This window comes from Piliocolobus tephrosceles, chromosome 14, assembly GCF_002776525.5.
Source record: "Piliocolobus tephrosceles isolate RC106 chromosome 14, ASM277652v3, whole genome shotgun sequence".
In the NCBI taxonomy this organism is placed as follows: domain Eukaryota; kingdom Metazoa; phylum Chordata; class Mammalia; order Primates; family Cercopithecidae; genus Piliocolobus; species Piliocolobus tephrosceles.
Genome location: NC_045447.1, coordinates 75,394,238 through 75,412,859, shown reverse-complemented (window position 1 = coordinate 75,412,859; position 18,622 = coordinate 75,394,238). Strand labels below are relative to the sequence as shown.

Genomic DNA, 18,622 nt, shown 5'->3' with positions numbered 1-18,622 from the left:
CCTCCCTCCCTCCCTCCCTCCCTCCCTCCCTCCCTCCCTTCCTTCCTCCCTCTCTCCCTCTCTGTTGCCCAGGCTAGAGTGCAGTGATGCAGTCTCAGTTCACTGCAACCCTTGCCTCCTGGGTTCAAGCAAATCTCATGCCTTAGCCTCCGGAGCAGCTAGCTGTAGCCATGCACCACCATGCCTGCCTAATTTTTTTTTTTTTTTGAGAAGGAGTCTTACTCTGTCATTCAGGCTGGAGTGCAGTGGCACGATCTTGGCTCACTGCAACTTCTGCCTTCGGGGTTCAAGCGATTATCCTGCCTCAGCCTCCTGAGTAGCTGGGACCATAGGTATGTGTCACCATGCCTGACTGATTTTTTTTGTATTTGTAGTAGAGACGGGGTTTTACCATGATGGTCAGGCTAGTCTCGGACTCCTGACCTTGTGATCTGCCTGTCTCGGCCTCCCAAAGCGTTGGGATTACAGGCATGAGCCACCGCACTTGGCCTGTATTTTTTAGTAGAAACAGGGTTTTGGTATGTTAGGCTCGTCCCAAACTCCTGGTCTCAAGTGTTCCGCCCGCCTTGGCTTCCCAAAGTGGTGGGATTATAGGCGTGAGTCACCGTACCTGGCCAAATTGGTCACGTTCTTGAGTTGTTTGCATAGAGAGATCCACAGAATTAGATGTCACATTTCCAGCGGTTTCCCCCTTCATTTTGGTGGTGGAGGAGTCAGACAGCATCTGCTCCTCTTCCTGTCACTCATACGCATTGCATGTGCCTTCCTGGTGCCTTCTGTCTTCCTGCTGTGTTCTACCTCCATGATTCTCTGTCTTTTCCTTGTTTCTTGTTGTCTTCTTGTTTTTCCAATTCCTTCAGCACGCCTGCCTTCCCTCTGAGTGAGGAAGGTGTGAGCAGTACATCAGGCATGTTCATTTTCCTCCAGCTTGCATCACTGAGTTAATGAGAGTCTGCCTCAGACAACTGCAGGTTTGAAGTCAGTGATGGAGAAAACTGACTCTGTCTTGGCGTATAATATACTGTTGAATGAAAGGGTTGCTGTATGTTTAACTTCCTCATTTAAAAGCCTCCTCAAAACACTTCTCCCATTCAGGCTGTTCGGGCAGGTTCTCAGACATTTGATGGGTGATGGCTGGGAAGTTCATTCAGGAGATTAGTAGCAGTTAGTTTCAGATTGATCAGAAAAGAAACAAAGAAAGGTGGGGAACTACTCTGTCTGCTGTGTGCCGAGGACTGGGATGAGTGCTTCAGGAATGATGAGCTCTAGGAGTCTAAAATATTCTTCTGTTAAAATGCATACTTATCTTTCCTTTTTTGTTTTTTTTTCCTGTATCTTTAGCTACAGATCCAGCATCCTACATATTTATCTTTCCTAACTTCCCTAAATATTTTTTCCATTTATCAGATAATAGGTTGAATCCACATTTGTTTCAATTTGAAATTTATTCTTAAAGTTTAGTAATTTTACAGGTTACAAAAACAACTTATGGTAAATCTGTTTGTAAAGAAGATCAACCTTTGGTGATGTATCCTCTAATTTTTAAGAATTCTAACTCTGATTTTTAGTACAAGGCCTTTTGGCGGAAGAGGTCTATGCTTGCATCCGTCCAACAGTAAGAACAGTAGAACTTACACATTAAAAAACCTGTCTGATATTTTCTCTTAATTGACACAATGCCACTTACATTTATTGTTTCTTTTTAGGTTTTTTCCCAAGCAGCTCCCAAGGGTGTGATGCATTTCTTCGCCACAAGATGACTTTGATTTCTCCATCAGTATTGAAGAAATACGGTATTCCCTTTGACAAGGTATATTAGTATTCATCTTACACAAATTAATTTTGTTTGTGTAGGATTTGTATTTAAGAGATAATGTATCTTTAACTTCAAGTAGAATTTTTAGGATGTGGGTAGAGAAATTCAAATTTATGTTTTATAGCATATCAATTATTTATCTAAATCCTAATTAGAAATTAATTTTATTTCAGATATATTTACTAGAGATGTCATGTTGCTATAGTTCACTTATAATTATACTGAAAATAAAATGTAGCACATTCTGTAAAATAGGAAGCACTTTTATATTAAAATCTTTTTTATGAGCAACATAATTCATGTATATGTGATCTATTTTCTAAAAAATTCAAAGCAATTATTAGCAATGGGTTGGTTAGAATCAATGACTGTGGTAGCACTATGTTGCTTCTAAACACATTTAGACATAATACAATTGAGATTTCATTATGGATAAAATTGCCTGATGATTTAATAATCTGATATTGCTTCTGCGAGTTTTCTGAAGATTAGGTTCTATAAAACTCAGTAGATGCTGGATCTCGCATTCTTTGTGTCTATGGGTGGTTACTGGGTCAGAATTATTGCAGAGCCTGAACATTTTTATGTGAAGCAGCTGAAATGAAAAAAGGTTTTGACCAGATAAATAAAAGCTCCCTCTGAGTCTCGGGAGGATTAAGTACTTAGCTACTTGCAGAAACATTAAAAAATAGCTCTTCCTTCTGTGTTTTTTATTTGACTTTTCTTTCCATAATCCTTGCTGTTTTCCATCTTGGAAGCTTTTCGCTTGTGACTAAATCTTTACATTTTCTTCATTTTGGGTTCTTACTGTGGCCTTCTTTGTGTGTGTGTGTGGGGGTGGGGGGGGGGGGGATTTGTTCAAAGTAGAACTTTTCCAAGTGCCAGAATTCATTCTTCAGCTTGAGGTGATTCCCTGCTCCCTCCTAAATTGTCTATGCAGCAGTCACGCACAAGATATGCTTGCTTTTGTGAACGTGCCGTCATCACTGGTTTACTCACACATTTTTACCATGAAAAAATCGTGCCTCCGAGATGTGCACCGTGGGGGCTGCCTGCGGGTGTAGGGAGGCACTGGGGATGGGCTGCAGAACTGTTGGGGATAGAGGGCACAGGCTGTGCCACTCAGAGGGGCCGCTGTGGCTGCGGGGCTTTGTCCTGTCTGCAGACACCTGGGCACCAGGCTTTTGTGAGTCTCAGACACATCATCATCCAGTGCTTCTTTTAAGTAGTTGGCATCAGCTTCATTAGGTACTTTTACTTAAGTTGGAGTATTACAAGGTAGACGTGAAGGAGTGCAACAGTATCCCCAGAGACACAAAACCTTTCTCTCTTCCTTTGGGGCTAGTGTTAGGTGTTGGTGGTAGCTTAGGGCTGATACGTGAAGAGAAGTTATGTGAAGCAGCAGGGCTGTAGTGTTGGCTCCCTTTCCCCAGGATGGAAGCCTCTGGAGCTTGGAGCTCTTTTCTAGAGGTGGCCGGCACCCTCTTTCTAGGCTGCAGCTCTCTACCAGTACTAGGTGATAGATCACTGGAGGCATTGGGCTCTCATCTGGTGTTTTGTGGATGGCTTCTGTGGAAAGTGGCAAGATGAATTGAAGTCCTGAAATGGTGAAACACTAGTGGCTTTGAGGGTTGATTGGCAGTGGCACTTCCTCATATGAAATTCTGTCAGTTCCCGTTTTTACCTCAACACAGCGCCTGCCATGACACTGTATTCCTCAAGGAGCACATTTCCCTGCTGATGATAATGTAACATGTGATAGGGCAGCAAAATGGTAGCACAGGCTACAGCATTAAACCTCCTGAGTTCATCCCTGATTGAATCTCGTGATTTTTCTGAGCTTCAGTTTCTTCAACTGTAAAATGGGGATAAAAATAGTGACTACTTAATAGGGTTATTGTGATGAGAAAGATAATCTGTAGACAGAGCTTTGCATAGTATATGTTACATAGTAATATACTCTTCCTCTTCAACTCAGCCCTCTTCCTGTAGGCAATAATGTGTCAGTTGGATTACATTTTTTCCTTCTTTCATTGCATTTGCCATATTCATACATATGTATGAAAAACATAAGTGTAATAAATAGCTGATGTCTGCATTTAGATTATATCCACTCTCTTCTCCAGCTTCTTTTATGGTATGAGATTGGGACTGACCTGTTTTTGGAAATGACAGGGGTCTCAAATTTAGAGTTGCATTCTGTGGAACAGGTGCTCCTTTTTTTTTTTTTTTTTTAAAGTTATGGCATGAGCAGGATTTTTTAGGTAGGGTAGAAAGGTTTGTAGGTAGGATTCCATGGAGCAGGAAAAGTAGTTTTCTTATTCCAGTGGCAGCAGTCCTCCCCCTCCTCTCACCTTTATGTGGGAGCAGGTTGAGTTTTGTTTCATTACGTATTATAAGAAACAAGCACCTAGATAATTAATTAGATTCAGTGAGACCAGGACAGGAGAGAGCTGGGTTATGTTCTCACATGGCTCAGATAAGGGAGCTAGAGCCATGCTGGGCCCTGGTAAGCCTGTCTCTGCTGCCAGGTGACAACTGAGCTCATTGTAGCAGAACATCATCTGGGGTTTCTTTGGCAGGGGACAATGGTGTTATGAGTTACATTTCAGAATTGTTGGAAAAAAGAATACCCTCCCCTGTCTCCAATACCATTTTAGCATCCATAACATGGCAAAGCTAATCAGTGGTGAAAGGTATCAGAAGAGTGATTATTCCTGAGGTGGGAGTAGGGGATGGGCTGGGGGTGGTCTAGGATAGGGATGAGGGAGCATTCTTGGGTGATGAAAGTAATAGGGGCATGGACAATTATCCATAGCACCATTATTCCTAGTGCCCAGAGTGGAAATGACCAAATGTCTATTGGCTAATGAATGAATAAACAAATATGATATATTTTATATAATGGAAGATTATGCAGCCATAAAAGGGAGTGAAGTACAGATACGTGCTACAACCTAGGTGAACTTTGAAAAGTTTATGCTAAGTGGAAGAATTCGGTAACAAAAGATCACAACTTGTATGATTCTATTAATATTAAATGTCCAAAATAACAGATCTGTAGAAACAGAAAATAAATCAGGGTTTTTTTTAGGGCTGGGATGAAGGAAGGGCTTGGGGATGACAGCTAAAGGATGAGGGGGTTTCTTTTTGAGGTGATAAAATGTTCTAAAATTAATTGTGGTGATAGTTGCATAACTTTGTGACATACTAAAAACCAACCAATTATACACTTGAAATGAGTGAATTAAATGGTATGTGAATTACATTTCAATAAAGTTGTTACTGAAAATAAAATACTTTAAAAAACGCTATATGTAGATACAGGTATTTGTCCAAAGAAACAAAATACTACAAATGTAGCTATTACTATTTCAGTGTCTTCTCCCTCCCAGAGGTAAGTAATTTTCTGAGGTTGATATATTTAATAAATATATTTCTTCTTTGGATTTTTATCATAAAAAAAAGAAAATAATAGGGGTATGGAATATATGGTTATATGCATTTGTCAAAACTGATCAAACTGTACATTTATTATCTGAGCATTTTATTATATGTACATTGTATCTCAAAATATAAATTGTATTAGAGTCAGTAGGATAATTAAAAGTGTGGTTTTACAACTTTTATCATCAGAGCTAGCAGAGAATACAGGCTCTGAATGTGGACATACAGCATTTGCTAAATACTTTGACAGTATGTGTCAAGGAGAAACATTGCTTCAGTGGCCAAATCCTATGAGTATTTTTATATTACTTTGTAGCAACTTAAAGAATTTAAAGATATAAGGAGTCCATCCTATTGGGTGCTGGGTTAGAAACATTTTAAGATCAGATAATCCAAAACAAATATGAACAAATTTACTTGAATAACTTGAAGATACCCTCAATTAAAATGTAATAGCTTTGATTATGGATTGTTTGATTGAATTCAAGTGCCAGCAAGCCACATCCTATGTAGTAAAGTCTTTTAAACATTTCCTGAAAAAGCACTATTAAAGGATTAAGTAATGAATCTGGTCAAACTCTTTTTGGTATTGCTCTGATATCATGACTTTTTTTCTTTGTTTTTTAATGGCAAATATATTTTAATTGTATTCATAATTTGGGAAGTCTTATTTTTACAAAATATTATATGTTTCCTACCTTGCAGATAACCCAGGAGGCTGGAGAATTCATGATCACTTTCCCATATGGCTACCATGCTGGTTTTAATCATGGTTTCAACTGTGCAGAATCTACAAATTTTGCTACTGTCAGATGGATTGACTATGGAAAAGTTGCCAAATTGGTAAGCTATGCCTCAGAAAGAAAGCATAAATGAAGTGTGTATTCTGGTTGTTTTAGTAGGAACCCTAAGATCCTGCGCAGCATTTTTTTGTTTTTCCTTACTGGCGCTGTGTGCCTCTCACCACAGCAATTCACTTCAGGTTAGACACATTTATTTTACGTAACCAGTATTACCAATTTTAGCTGAATTTGTCTGTTTTGAGATTAATGTGCAGCAATTTACCCTGATAGGTAATTTGATGTGATGTGTATTTGCTTTTTATCTTGAGGCCTCCAGTTGGTGTTTTGCAAGATTTTCCAGTGGCATCATGTGGCTCCATGTTAGGTAGACTCAGATCTCTCCCTGTTCACGATCAGTTCGTGGCTTAGAAAACAATACTTTACAGAAGGGAGTGTCTGATAAAATTGCAGCAAGAGATGGAGGGAGGTTGGTAGGAAGAAATGATTAAAACTGCCCTTAGTGCAGAAATGAAATTCTTGAAAGTAATAATGTAGAACACATTTTAACAGGAAATACATGTTCATGTTAAATTTGGTATAAAATTTTGCATCTCCTGCCCAGTGTATTTAATTTAGCTCACATACTGTGTATTTTCATTCACAGGCAATAACTTCCATTAAATTTAATTACTTTCCCCCTGTGGTGTTAAATAGAAGACATCTTCAAAGTGATGGTGGTTTCTATTAGGTTTGATTCCTTTCCTGTGGCTTTTAAGGGAAAGGTGCAGGCTGGCAGAGGGCAGCTTCTAAATGAAACTGTGTGTTTTACAGAGGATGTAAAGTTGACATAGATTTAGCAGAAAATGATAAATAAAGTGGGTGTGGTGTTATTTTGGCCATTGCATGGCTCAACTGAATGTCTCCTTTCATTCTACGTTGATAAAACTTACATGTGGAGCCATTAGGTGAACTTAGACAGAAGTATATTTAGGGAAGACAAATCTTAGTTTAATTTATGTGTGTATTTAGAAAATTGCATAATATATTAAAAACTAAGTAAAAGTATAGCCCGTTGGCAGCCCAGGAGTCATTTGAATACATTCTTGACATAAAGGAAAGCCCCTGGTATTGGAAGACTTTTTCTGTTGTAAGTAATTTCTATTTATGCTGAGTAATTCAGAAAGGAACAGAACTGTACTACTACTTCACATTGTACATCCTGTGTATTCTAAGAAAACCTCATAAGAAATAGAAAACTCAGTGTGTACCTTGGCCAACCACTGCATTGCTTTTCTGGAAATGTAATGCTTGCATCTGCCTTGAAGCAGTGTCTTGGCCACGAGGTTATAACAAGGTCTGTTATTTTATAGTTTGCACCTTTACTTATATAAGTCAGCTATCACAGCTGTTCAGAGTCACCGCAAATGTTGATTCTTGTTTAATACAGGTCTCAGAAGTAGCCCATGATGTTGGCCAGAATAGGGCATTCCAGCCTTGGGGAGAAGCTAAACTACCATGTACATTGGAGTTGCATTTCCACATTTCCATGTGGAAGTAGAGTGGGTGTGGAGTGGAAGGAAGAGAGGCTGGTAGTGCTCCTCCCTGAAATCCCAGCTGACAGAGCCCATCACAGCTGTGGGAATGTGAAGTGTTGCACTGTGGTGGAGGAGGCTGGATCTGACATCCAACTTTTCTTCTTTGGCTAGCCATGTAACAGTAGGAAAGTCATTTATTCTTCGTATATAAATTAGAAATACCTCTCTACCCTGTAGGTTTATTGCAAAGAGAAAAGAACTTAGGTATGTGACTATCTGTTCGTTCAGTTTAGTAAGGGCTTTGACCGTTTTGTTTGGTTCTGGGTACAAAATATTCAATGCTGTAATGCAGTTTTGGCCAGCCAATTAAAAATTGCTGTAATTGAATGTATTTGAGATTTTTTGAGTTATGGCCACCTCTTACTTCCTTTGGCCAAATGATGTCATCTGAGAATGTATTAGTTGTCTCTTGCTGCTGTAGCAGATTACCACAAACTTTGTGTTTAGAACAATAGCCATTTGTTATCTCATGGTTCTATAGGTAATAGGCCCAGCATTGGTCTCACCAGTTAAATGTCAAAATATTTGCAGGATTGCATTTCTTACTGAGACTCTGGGAAAGAATTCATTTCCTTGCTCCTTCGGGTTGTTGGCTGAATTTACCTCCTCGCAGTTGTAGGACTAAACGTTCAGATTTGCTGCTGACTGTGAACCAGGGGCTGAACTTTTCTCCTAGAGGCCTCTCTAGTCCTCCTGTGTAGTTCCTGCATTTCAGAGCAGGCAATCCGCAAAATCCCATGTGTCATGTAAGATAGTGTATTCATAGATCTCTGGGATTAGGATGAGGACATCTTTGTTGGGGTGCATGAAGGGAAACATCTGCCTACTAGAGGGGGTACCAATTTATCGTTGACATAATATATTTAGAATCTGCTTTGGGCTGGGCACAGTAGCTCATTCCTGTAACTAGCACTTTGGGAGGCTGAGGCAGGAGGATTGCTAGAGGCCAGGAATTCAAGACTATCCTTAGCAACAGAGTGAGATCTTGTCTCTACAAAAAATAAAAACAAAAATAAAGAAAAAAGAATATTTTGAGTCATGTAACCAATTTTAGTTTTTTTGCATAAAACAGGAAAATAACCTTATAAACAGTTTTGAATGTTTCACTAAAATATCACATGCTTTCTTAATTTATACCATCAATATTAATATTTTCATGTCTGTTCTTGGATAATAAATTATCTTACATTATGGTAAGCTGAGTTAGCATTTTCCCCCCCAGATTTTGGTATCTTTAATCAGTTATTTGACACCTATTTTTGATCTCTAAGTCTGATTCATTAGGTAACCTTATGAATTTACTGTATTGCATGTGTATGTACTTTCTAATCCCTGGCAAATTTGTGCACTGGGCATAAATTTATGTGTTTTGCTGGAAACTTACGCCCATGTTTGTCTTAATTCTGTCTTCATCAGTTTGTTCTAAATGATACCTATAAAAAAGTCATTGTTCATAAGTGATAATGAACAGTACTTTTATAATTACTATGAAAATATGAGCACTTTTTCATAATGAGGCATTGGTGGTGATGCTACCTGCTTTACCTGTCACATGGGGTTTATTGAACGTGTATAAGTATCTAATAAAATATTTATCGTATAGCATTAAATAAGCAAAACAATGCAGAGTGTGGAGTCTGCATACATTATATTATATGTGCATATATGTAATCATAAACACTATGAAATATATATATATAAATATAATTTTGTGTAATACAAACTAGTATTTTTAATTAGGTGATTCAGAAAAGAGCTGTTACAGAAGGCAATTTTTTTTTTAATTAAAAAAAAAAACAAGTAGGTTTTGAAAAGATAACCTCATGTTCCCCGATAGGGACCTTTTGATCATAAGCCAACAGGCTTTGTCTGTAGGGACCTTTTCAGATGCCTCAGATGGCTGGTAGATGGGGAAGAAGTTCTACTTACGGAGACTAGGCTTATCTGCTGTGTGCCAGGCACCATGTGTGTTTCTGTGAGTTCATCACTCGTGAGTGCATTGTTCCATGAGAACAGGGGTGAGAGTAAGAGCTGACACTGGCAGGGGGGTTCAAGGTGTGCTTCTTTTGCTGTTGGCTACTTGACTTCTGCTGCTGTCCCTGGAGCACGACTGGAGAGGGGGCTTCTGCGGCTTTCATCGGAATCTGTTACTGACCTATTGATATGTGATAACTTGTTCAAGAAATCTTCCTGGCTCTTAAGATTTGGGTACATTTGATTAGAAATTTCATTATTTGTGAAAGCTCAGATACACTTCCAAATTTTAGCAAATTCCTGGATGTTTGATATTCTCAGCTGAATTATTGTATTTGGGAGATATTTCTGTCCCTGTGGGTAAATTCTCTGTTGTTTTAGTCTTTCAGTTCAGATAGTCCTTTTTCACAGTATCCGTCCAAACTGCCTCATCTCTCAGATGTGTGTGTGTGTGGATTGTGTAGAAGATCTGGGGAAAATAGGCAGAGGAGGCAGTGAAGAGACGTTGACCTTTTCGTTTTGGTAGCGACTTAGTTTGACCATCCCTGTTTCTAATACTCTGATAATGGCCCAGGCTTGACCATTCTTCTCATTTCTCTCTTTGCTTCTGTTTTCCCTCAGTGAGGATCATTCTGCTCTCTTGTCTTAACCTGCAAAATATAGCATAGCCAAATCCTGTAAGATGCTCCAGAACAAAAGGGCCTTTCATTTAGCAGGAACAACTGACCTAAGAAGGCAGTGTGTAATTTTCCCCCATTTCTCTAATCAAAGACAAGATCATTACTGAAAAAAATTGAGTGATGTTTCAGGTACCCACATGTTCATTTGTTGCTGATGGGCAGAGGTCAGATTTGGTGAGTGCCCAGTGAGTTCCTCCTGTGCCACATGTGTGTACAAAGAAGAAAGACATATATATTGTCCTCAAGGAGCTTTCAGAAAGAACAGAAGGACTTTTAATACAACTCCACTTGCAAAGTTATAGTATTAATGGACCATACCATCTAGTTATTTGTTTTAGGAATCTCTGTAGCTTTGAATGCTGGCATAACAGAGTGAAATTCAATTATTTTTTCTTGATAGAGATTTAAAAATATGTAACAGCTCGTTTAGCAGTTGAAATAAGACATTTGTGCATATTTGAGATGACTGTTTTCTGTTTCTGGAGCATTCTTTCCTTCTGTGGTGAAATGAAGTCCGTGATTACTCTGTGCAGCTGCTGCCGTGACACTCACAGGTCTGCTTCCTGGCTAGGTTGGATCAAAGCGCTGGCCTGCAGGTTGTATTTCATTTTTCCGTTTGCTGGGATGAAGTGCAGTTGTTTGATGTTAGGTTTGATGGATTTGTTTGCCACTGCATTCATTAGCTTCACATCAAAAAACTGACAGGCTGTTAAATGAAACTTTGGCTTAGATTTTCAGCTTGACTGTTTGGAGACATTTGTGAAGATATTTTGTTTTTGTGTTTCAGCAGCCTCAAGCACTAGGATTGTCTCGAAGGGAAGAAAAGTTATTTACTGTGCTGATTTTCTTGAGTAAAAAAGAATCATTGTCTTGGGGACAGTCATATCTTGTCTATACTGTCTGAAGCAGTGTATTTATTACAGTGTGTGCAGTGAAAGAGACTTACTGTGTCACGATAAATAATTTTATCTTATTGGAAGGAAAGGTAATAGTTGGTGACATGAAAATGGTATCTTTTATTTTGCATGAATTTTAAGTGATCATATTAACATGATATGTCAGAAAGTTGAAAAATTGTACTGTAGAGCTGGGAATGTTCTCTTATAAACTCCAGGAGTACTACCTTACTATCTAATTTTAAGACATTTTGATATTTGAATCCTCAAATGTTTGAACAAGTTTAAAAAGAGATGATAGAGTTTTAAAACTGATTTCCCTTTAATCTGGCAAGGGTTTCAACTATTAAATTGTCTAGCATGTAAGTACCATGATATGGGTTCATTCTATTTTATATTTCAATTCTTTAAAATTAAATTAGATATTTCTTAAATCTGGTAGCATCCTTCCAGAAAATCTTTAATCTTGGGCAGTCTTTATTAAAACAATCAGGAATCATTTTTGTGGTGAGTCTCTAGGTTGTATTTTGATACGCTTTTGATCACAAAATACTAGTGTAGTGATATTTCTCCGTTCCTGTGACATGTGAAGGAAAGAAAATGTAGACTGCTTTGAATATTGTTCATGTAACAGTTCTTGGCATTTCAATTTTAAGTGTCTGACATGATGTATATAATATGAACCTCGTGAGTATGGGGATTGTGTATGTTCTGCTTTTTTTTTTTTTTTTTTTTTTTTCAATTTTACCTGTACTTTTTGCTGTTTCTGATTCCTGGGTTCTGATGGAACAGTATAACAGAGCTGACGGGTAGTTTTGCTGCTTTTTTTTTTGGCTTTACTTTTAAGAGCATCTGTAGGTTCACAGCAAAATTGAGAGGAAAGTATAGAGATTCCTCATATTCCCGTTCTCCCCATATGTGCATAGCCTCCCGCATTATCAACATCCTTGACCAGAGAGGTGCATTTGTTACCAATGAAGAACCTCCATTGATGCATCATTATCCCCCAGTGTCCATAGGTTTTTAAAAATTTTTATGTTTTAAGGAAACCCAAGCAACCAGACCAAAGTTCATAGTTTACATTAGGACTCACTCTGGGTGTTGTACATTCAAATATACAATGACAGGCATCTGACATTATAGTATCATACAGGGTGGTTTCACCACCCTATGAGTCCTCTGTGCCTTTTCCACAGGGCGTGCGTGTGTGTGTGTGTGTGTGTGTGTGTGTGTGTGTGTCTTGCTAGTCCCTGAGAAACCTCTAACTTGGGAGAGTTAGTGTTCACACATCTGGAAGAAGTATTAAGAGATATGAAGAACATAGTCACATTATGTCCATTTTCTGTACTGATAAAATATTGAGTTGTGGGATTCAGGATATTTGAAACTTGAAGAAGTCTGAGACTTCCGGTATGATGGTATCAAACCAGTTGGTTAGTATATATCGTGTCTGTGGGAGAGATGTCTGGAGCTGAAGTCTGGAGCTAGGGAGCCTGATTTCATTTGTTGTTAACTTGCATTTGCTGCATTATGGGATTTGAAAAGAAGTGATAGGCCTTATGATGCTGGTGTTTAGTTCTTAACCTGAAATCAAGGCAATATCTGCTTTTGAGTCTATAGTTTGTCAGTACTTTAAGAAAAAGTAAATTTGCCCTTTGAATAACTTTTATACTCTGTTGAGAATTAGTTTGTTTTTAATTCAGTCTAGTTTCTTATAGTTAAATACTATAGTATTAATAGCTGACATTGTCTCCAGTATGTCAGATTGAGCTCTGGGCACTAGATACATGTTACTTTTCTTGATCAGCGGTGATGCACATTCAGATATAATTGCTTTCTGTTCTATACTAGCCCCCTTTTTCTAGTGTCTCATTTTCAGGGTGGTCCTGTGTCTTACGTTGAACTGGAGGGAGTTTAGGATGAAGAATAAAATAAGGCAGTGAGGCCTGGCTTAGATGTAGATTTGCCCCCAATGTCATACATCCTTCTGGACTCATTTTTCTGGGTGTAATGGCTTAAGTAAGTGCCAGCCACGTCTCTGATTTGTGGGAGCACTCTTAAGATTCTTGAAGATTCAGAATGATCATGAAAGCTGTAGCTGATGTCACCACCAAGTGGTTCTGAACTCTCTCTCACAGTTGGTTGAGTTTGGATTCCTAAAGCCAGTGGAGCGAGGTGGCATACACCTGTCATCCCAGCACTTTGGGAGGGTGAGGTGGGAGGACTGCGTGAGCCCAGGAGTTCAAGGTTACAGTGAGCTGTGATCACGCCACTGTACTCCAGCCTGGGCAACAATGCAAGACCTGTCTCAAAACACAAAGAGAAGCCAATGGACGTGTTATTTTGGATTCATCTTCTCTGTTGATAAACCTACATGTCAATTCTTTTCTAGTCCTTAGTGCAACTGTCGTTAACTCTGAGGCTTTGACCTTGCTCTTTGATTAAGGTGGTGGGGTGAGAGCAAAGGTTCTATACCTTCTCTGTCATTTTATTAAGTGTGTGTGGGGAGATTCTGAGGCAGTCTGGGTAAAAGGACTTGTGTATAGAGAATGAGGTCAAAGATAAGGAGCACCTACCTCAATATATGTTTCTATGATTATCAGGGGCCAAATTTTAGTGTAGCACTTTTGAAACTTTAGGATTTTTTTTTTTTTAATGCCTTAGTTTGGACTTTTCCATGTTTTTTCAGTGTTTATAATAGTAAACACATAGGAAAAAATTCTACTAAAGGCTCTGTTCTAGATACAGTGACTGGAGAAGAGGGCAAAAGTTGGTAGTGTGTTTTCTGGCTCATGGTTACCCAGAAGGGAAAGCAATGGGCAGAGCATGAGGTGACGTTTGAGAGAAGCAGGCTGGCCAACCCCTGGAGAGAAGGTGGGGTTGGTGGGAGAGTCAGCAGGGCTCTGGGCACCCCCCAGAATTTGCCATAGTCAGATGCCCTGGCTTCCCACAGCTTCTCCTCTTTTCCCACAGTGGCTTTCCTGCCCTTCCACCCCTGCAGCTTCTGCTGAGGTGACACACAGTGGTTTATCTCATAAGGGCCCTTACCTCACATAAGGGATTGTCAGGTGTGTGCTGCTAGGGTTGGTGCAGCAGCTCAGCGGCCTCATGAGGTCTATGCACTTCCCGTCCTTCGGATTCACTGTCTCCGGGCAGGCTTGTCTTGATAGCTGTGCTTACTTCAGACATCTTGCTGCCAAGGGCAGGAAGGAAGGAGACGGTGTGAGAACTGGGCTCACCCCCGTTTGCAAGGAAGCATCCTTTTATGTCCCGTGGCCAACTGTTAGAAAGGCTGCAAAGGTAACTGGCGAGTAACTGGTGTTTTTAGGGAAAGGGGCTCTGCCTGTGGAGAAAAAAGAAGGAAAAAGATTCATTGACAGAATCTGCCACAATATGTGCTTCTGATACCTCATTTCGTCACACATTTCTGAAATCTTCCTGTGACTCTGGTGGATGCTATGGGTTGAGAGCCATGGGTTTTTAGGGAGTTAAATTAGGCCCTTGTTGTTTGGGTTGGGGTTCTTCTGCATGTTGTATTTTTCCCCACCAGTATGAATTTTGAGTTCTAAAACATCAACTTAGTATGTATTTATAAATTGGAGATGTGTAATGTTTTGTACATACCTCATTTACAACCTCTTTTCTGCAAGAGTTAATAGGTATTGTAAGCACATATAGAACTGTGCCCACATATTTCATGGATATCAAGTAAACATGACCTGTAGTACTTTTAAGGGGAGGAAGGGAGAGTGTTGGAAAAGAAATAGAGTAGATGGTAAATATAGGAATGCACTGTATATACCTCTTTCTGAAGAGCTTAGTAAATGTCCTGATGGCTATCTGGAGTGCACGTAAAAAACCCAACATAATCCCCTGAGTCTGTGTTGGAATTCTGGTTCTGTGTGGAATAGTTGTGTGACCTGGGGCAAATGACATGTCTCTGTGAGACTGAGTTTTCCTACCCGTAAAGAGGGCGTTCACTTGTGCCTCACAGGTTGTGGTGAGGACGTGGGCAGTGATGGGAGAACTCGCCTAGCACCATGCTGCTCTCACCAAGTACGTATTTAGGAAGTGATTCACTCTGGGTCATTTTTATTTCAGGGAACTCCCTGAATATTAATTTGGGGGAAGACTGGTGGAGTTCAGGCCTGAGGGGCTGAGAAGCAGTGTCTGTGGGGACAGTGTTTGCAGGGTAGGTGCCAACAGCAGGCTGGGCAGATGGATATTAGATAGTTTTACTGACTTCTCATTTGCATTCAGGTGTGCTTTTTGCCAAAATGAAGGCAGTATGAAAAGAAGTGCCAATAACTTAACAGTGTGTTTTTGTGGACCAGATTGCGGAGAGAAGGAATTTGAAGGAGCTGTTGCTTATATCTTCAGAAACACAGTGTAGCTCTTGTGTCCCTTGTTGAATTTGAAAGGCCATGTTTTGTAATCCCTTGGAAAAAACACCATCCTGGACGGTAGAGATTACTGCTAAGCTTTGACTGTATTTCACACATCAGTTTCATATACTTCAGGTTTTTTGATTGAATTTTAAAAAACCCAGTTAGTTTCTATTAACTATTTAAAATTTTTATAAAAGGTATTTTTGTAAGGCCTAATAATAATTTTCAATGATTTTTGGCAGCATATTATTCCCAGTTCCCAGGAATGCATATTCAGGGTTGTCCTTTGATTTTGAGTGTTAATTTTTTAATAAGGTGACCGATTTGTTGATTATTGAAATAGCAATAAAACTTGTTTCTTTGAAAGTAAATAAAATTGAAACAGTTTTGAAACTTATATGATGATTTCTTTTCTTTTTAAAAATCATATTAGTAAAGATAAAAAGAAAATTCCCAGTGCCCAGAAGAGTCTAGCTGGTAGAGTGGCATTGTAGCAGGAATATGATTGGAGTAAGCATCCTGAAGAAAAGGTGAGCAGTGTGTATCAGTCTTGGTAAACATCTTCTTGCCCTTTTACCATTTTCTTACACTCCTACGAAATGAGCAGAAATGTAGGCAGAAGGTGATTGTTGTAGTGCCATTTTTATCAGTGAAAATAGAATTACAACTAAAATGTCCAATGATATGGCAATCATTGAATAACCAGTTGTGTCCATACACTATAATTTAAAAAAAATTTACAGAAAAGCATTGGAAAGGAAATCACTATGGCTAATAATATTACTACCCAAATATCCATTGCTGAAATTTGTAAAAATAAAATAAAAAATTTAATGACACCCTTTCTAGTTTATTAAAGGTAAAAAACTGTTAACAGTTCATTGTATATCTCTTAAAATATCAGCATATATCTGTATCTTTTCGAAAATCTTAACAATGTTATTCAAGATTCTATACATTATTTTGCAATGTCTTTAATATATCATTCTGTTCAATATATATTTCATTAGCCGGTTATGGTGGCTTACGCCCGTATTCCTAGCACTTTGAGAGGCTGAGGTGGGCAGATCACTTGAGATCAGGAGTTCAAGACCAGCCTGGCTGACATAGAGAAACCCCATCTCTACTAAAAATACAAAAAAAAAAAAAAAAAAAGAGCCAGCCATGGTGGTGGGTACATGTAATCCCAGCTACTCAGGAGGCTGAGGCAGGAGAATTGCTTGAACCTGGGAGGTAGAGGTTGTGGTGAGCTGAGATTGTGCCGCTGCATTCCAGCCTGGGCGACAGAGTGAGACTCCATCTCAAAAAAAAAAAAAAGAAAAATCTGTATCTATATCTATCGATATATTTTTATCTATATCTATATATATCTTTCATTTATGGCAAGTAAAACATTTTTGGGTTATAGATACTTACTAGAAGAAAATTGTTGTAGTATATCCCAAAAGAATGTGACAGGTGGTTTGCAGTGGATTTTTTTTTCTGAGGGGCATCACAGAACCACAGTAGTACATAAGAGTTCATTGCACAGATCTTGTTAACAAATCAGAATGTTGAAAATGAACACCTTAGCTCATGGCTCTGTTTGCATTCCCTGGGTGCAGAGCAGATGGTAGGTGGGCTTGTGCTTGGTGCACGGGTCCAGTCTTGTGTTTGTTGATGGACTGTGTCCACACCTGTCACCTCGGCTTATTCCACTACAGTTAATACTGGAAGAGATTTATAATGCCTTTGCAGTTTCTGTTTTACTGAATGACAGCATTTATAACTGGGTCTGTATATTTGAAGGAATGTATATTTAAGAAAAACTTTAATAAATTTCCTAAGTAATGCCTTTCTCTGGTGTCATAAAGGAGTATTCCAGTGAATTTGAAAGATATGAGAGGAAAAAGTAACTAAATGGCTTTAGTCAACAGTTTTATGGCAATGGGAAATTAAACTGGGAATAACACAAAAGAAAAAAAAAAAAAACTAGCTTAGTTTCTAAGCCTAGGCAAGGAGGGCTACATTAAACAAAAAACAAACAAAAAACTCTCAGCACAACAAAATGCCAACTGCAGTAACCATAAAGGATACTATAGATTTAAAACATTATTGCCCATTGTTGCAGAGAGCAGATGGTGCTTAAAATATCCTTTAATTTGATGGGCGTCTTAAAAGAGCAACCAACCAAAGAGTATATATCATCTGTATTAAAAAATTAAATGCAAACTTTTCTATTTTTGAGGATGCCATAGTATATATAGTTAACGAGGAACAAATGTAGCATCAGTATGCCAACAGGGACACACATTGGAGGCCGTCTTGGCAGGGGGTTGAGGGATAGAAAATGCTGAAACCTACATGAGAATATTAGAAAGTAAAGAATGCAGTTCTATAATCAGCTACATATGGATGGGCAAAGAGAGGGGTCTGCTTCTTGTTCAGCTGTAGCTCTGTGCTAGTGGAAGCATGTCCTGGAGTTAACGGTGTGGCCAAGAGAACAGATGTAGTTAGACAATGGAGGTGGGACAGAGAGCTGCAAAGTGCCGCACTTGCCCCTCTTACTGGACCCAAAAGACTCTCAAGTGTAACACGTTTCTGTAGTGCTGTAGATAATTAATCTGGGTGTATGATGACCATCTGATCTAGCACATCCAGTGGCATTGATGCATATTGGGATAGGAATTTAATTTTATAAACTCAAGCTATTCAACAGGGCCCATGAAAAAATCACCAGAAGGGTAGGTGGATCTTTGCCACTGTCTGATGTTTCAAAGATTTCTTGTATTAAATGCTGTGTCCAAAATGATAGAATACTCTCCAGTTTGTATTTATGTAAAAAAAAAATAAATAAATAAAAATAAAAATAAGCTTTCATTGGTATTTTTAACATGGCAGACTTTGTACAAACATTTAATGAAACAGGTAAGTGTATACACTTATTTTGAAGTCTTTAGTATTTTAGAGTATATTTGACAGCAAAAGAGGGTGAGGAAAAACAAATTTGGATTTCTATCCCACTAAAAAGTTCTTAAAAAAATATTTAGTGTTAAGTATATTAG

At 38.7% G+C, this 18,622-nt stretch overlaps 1 protein-coding gene across 10 annotated transcripts in view; it reads left to right on the top strand.

The window, feature by feature from the left end:
• Positions 1-18,622, top strand: part of KDM4C (lysine demethylase 4C) — a 432,363-nt gene that overhangs the window by 139,079 nt on the left and 274,662 nt on the right. For all 10 annotated transcript variants that reach the window (XR_002731803.2, XR_002731804.2, XR_002731805.2 and 7 more), the window contains exons 7-8: positions 1,707-1,810; positions 5,969-6,106. Coding sequence is in view for 7 of the 10 variants with exons in the window: in XM_023213146.2 (XP_023068914.1) it covers positions 1,707-1,810; positions 5,969-6,106 (242 nt within the window). In the remaining 3 variants the exon portion in view is untranslated. The remainder of the gene's footprint in view (positions 1-1,706; positions 1,811-5,968; positions 6,107-18,622) is intronic.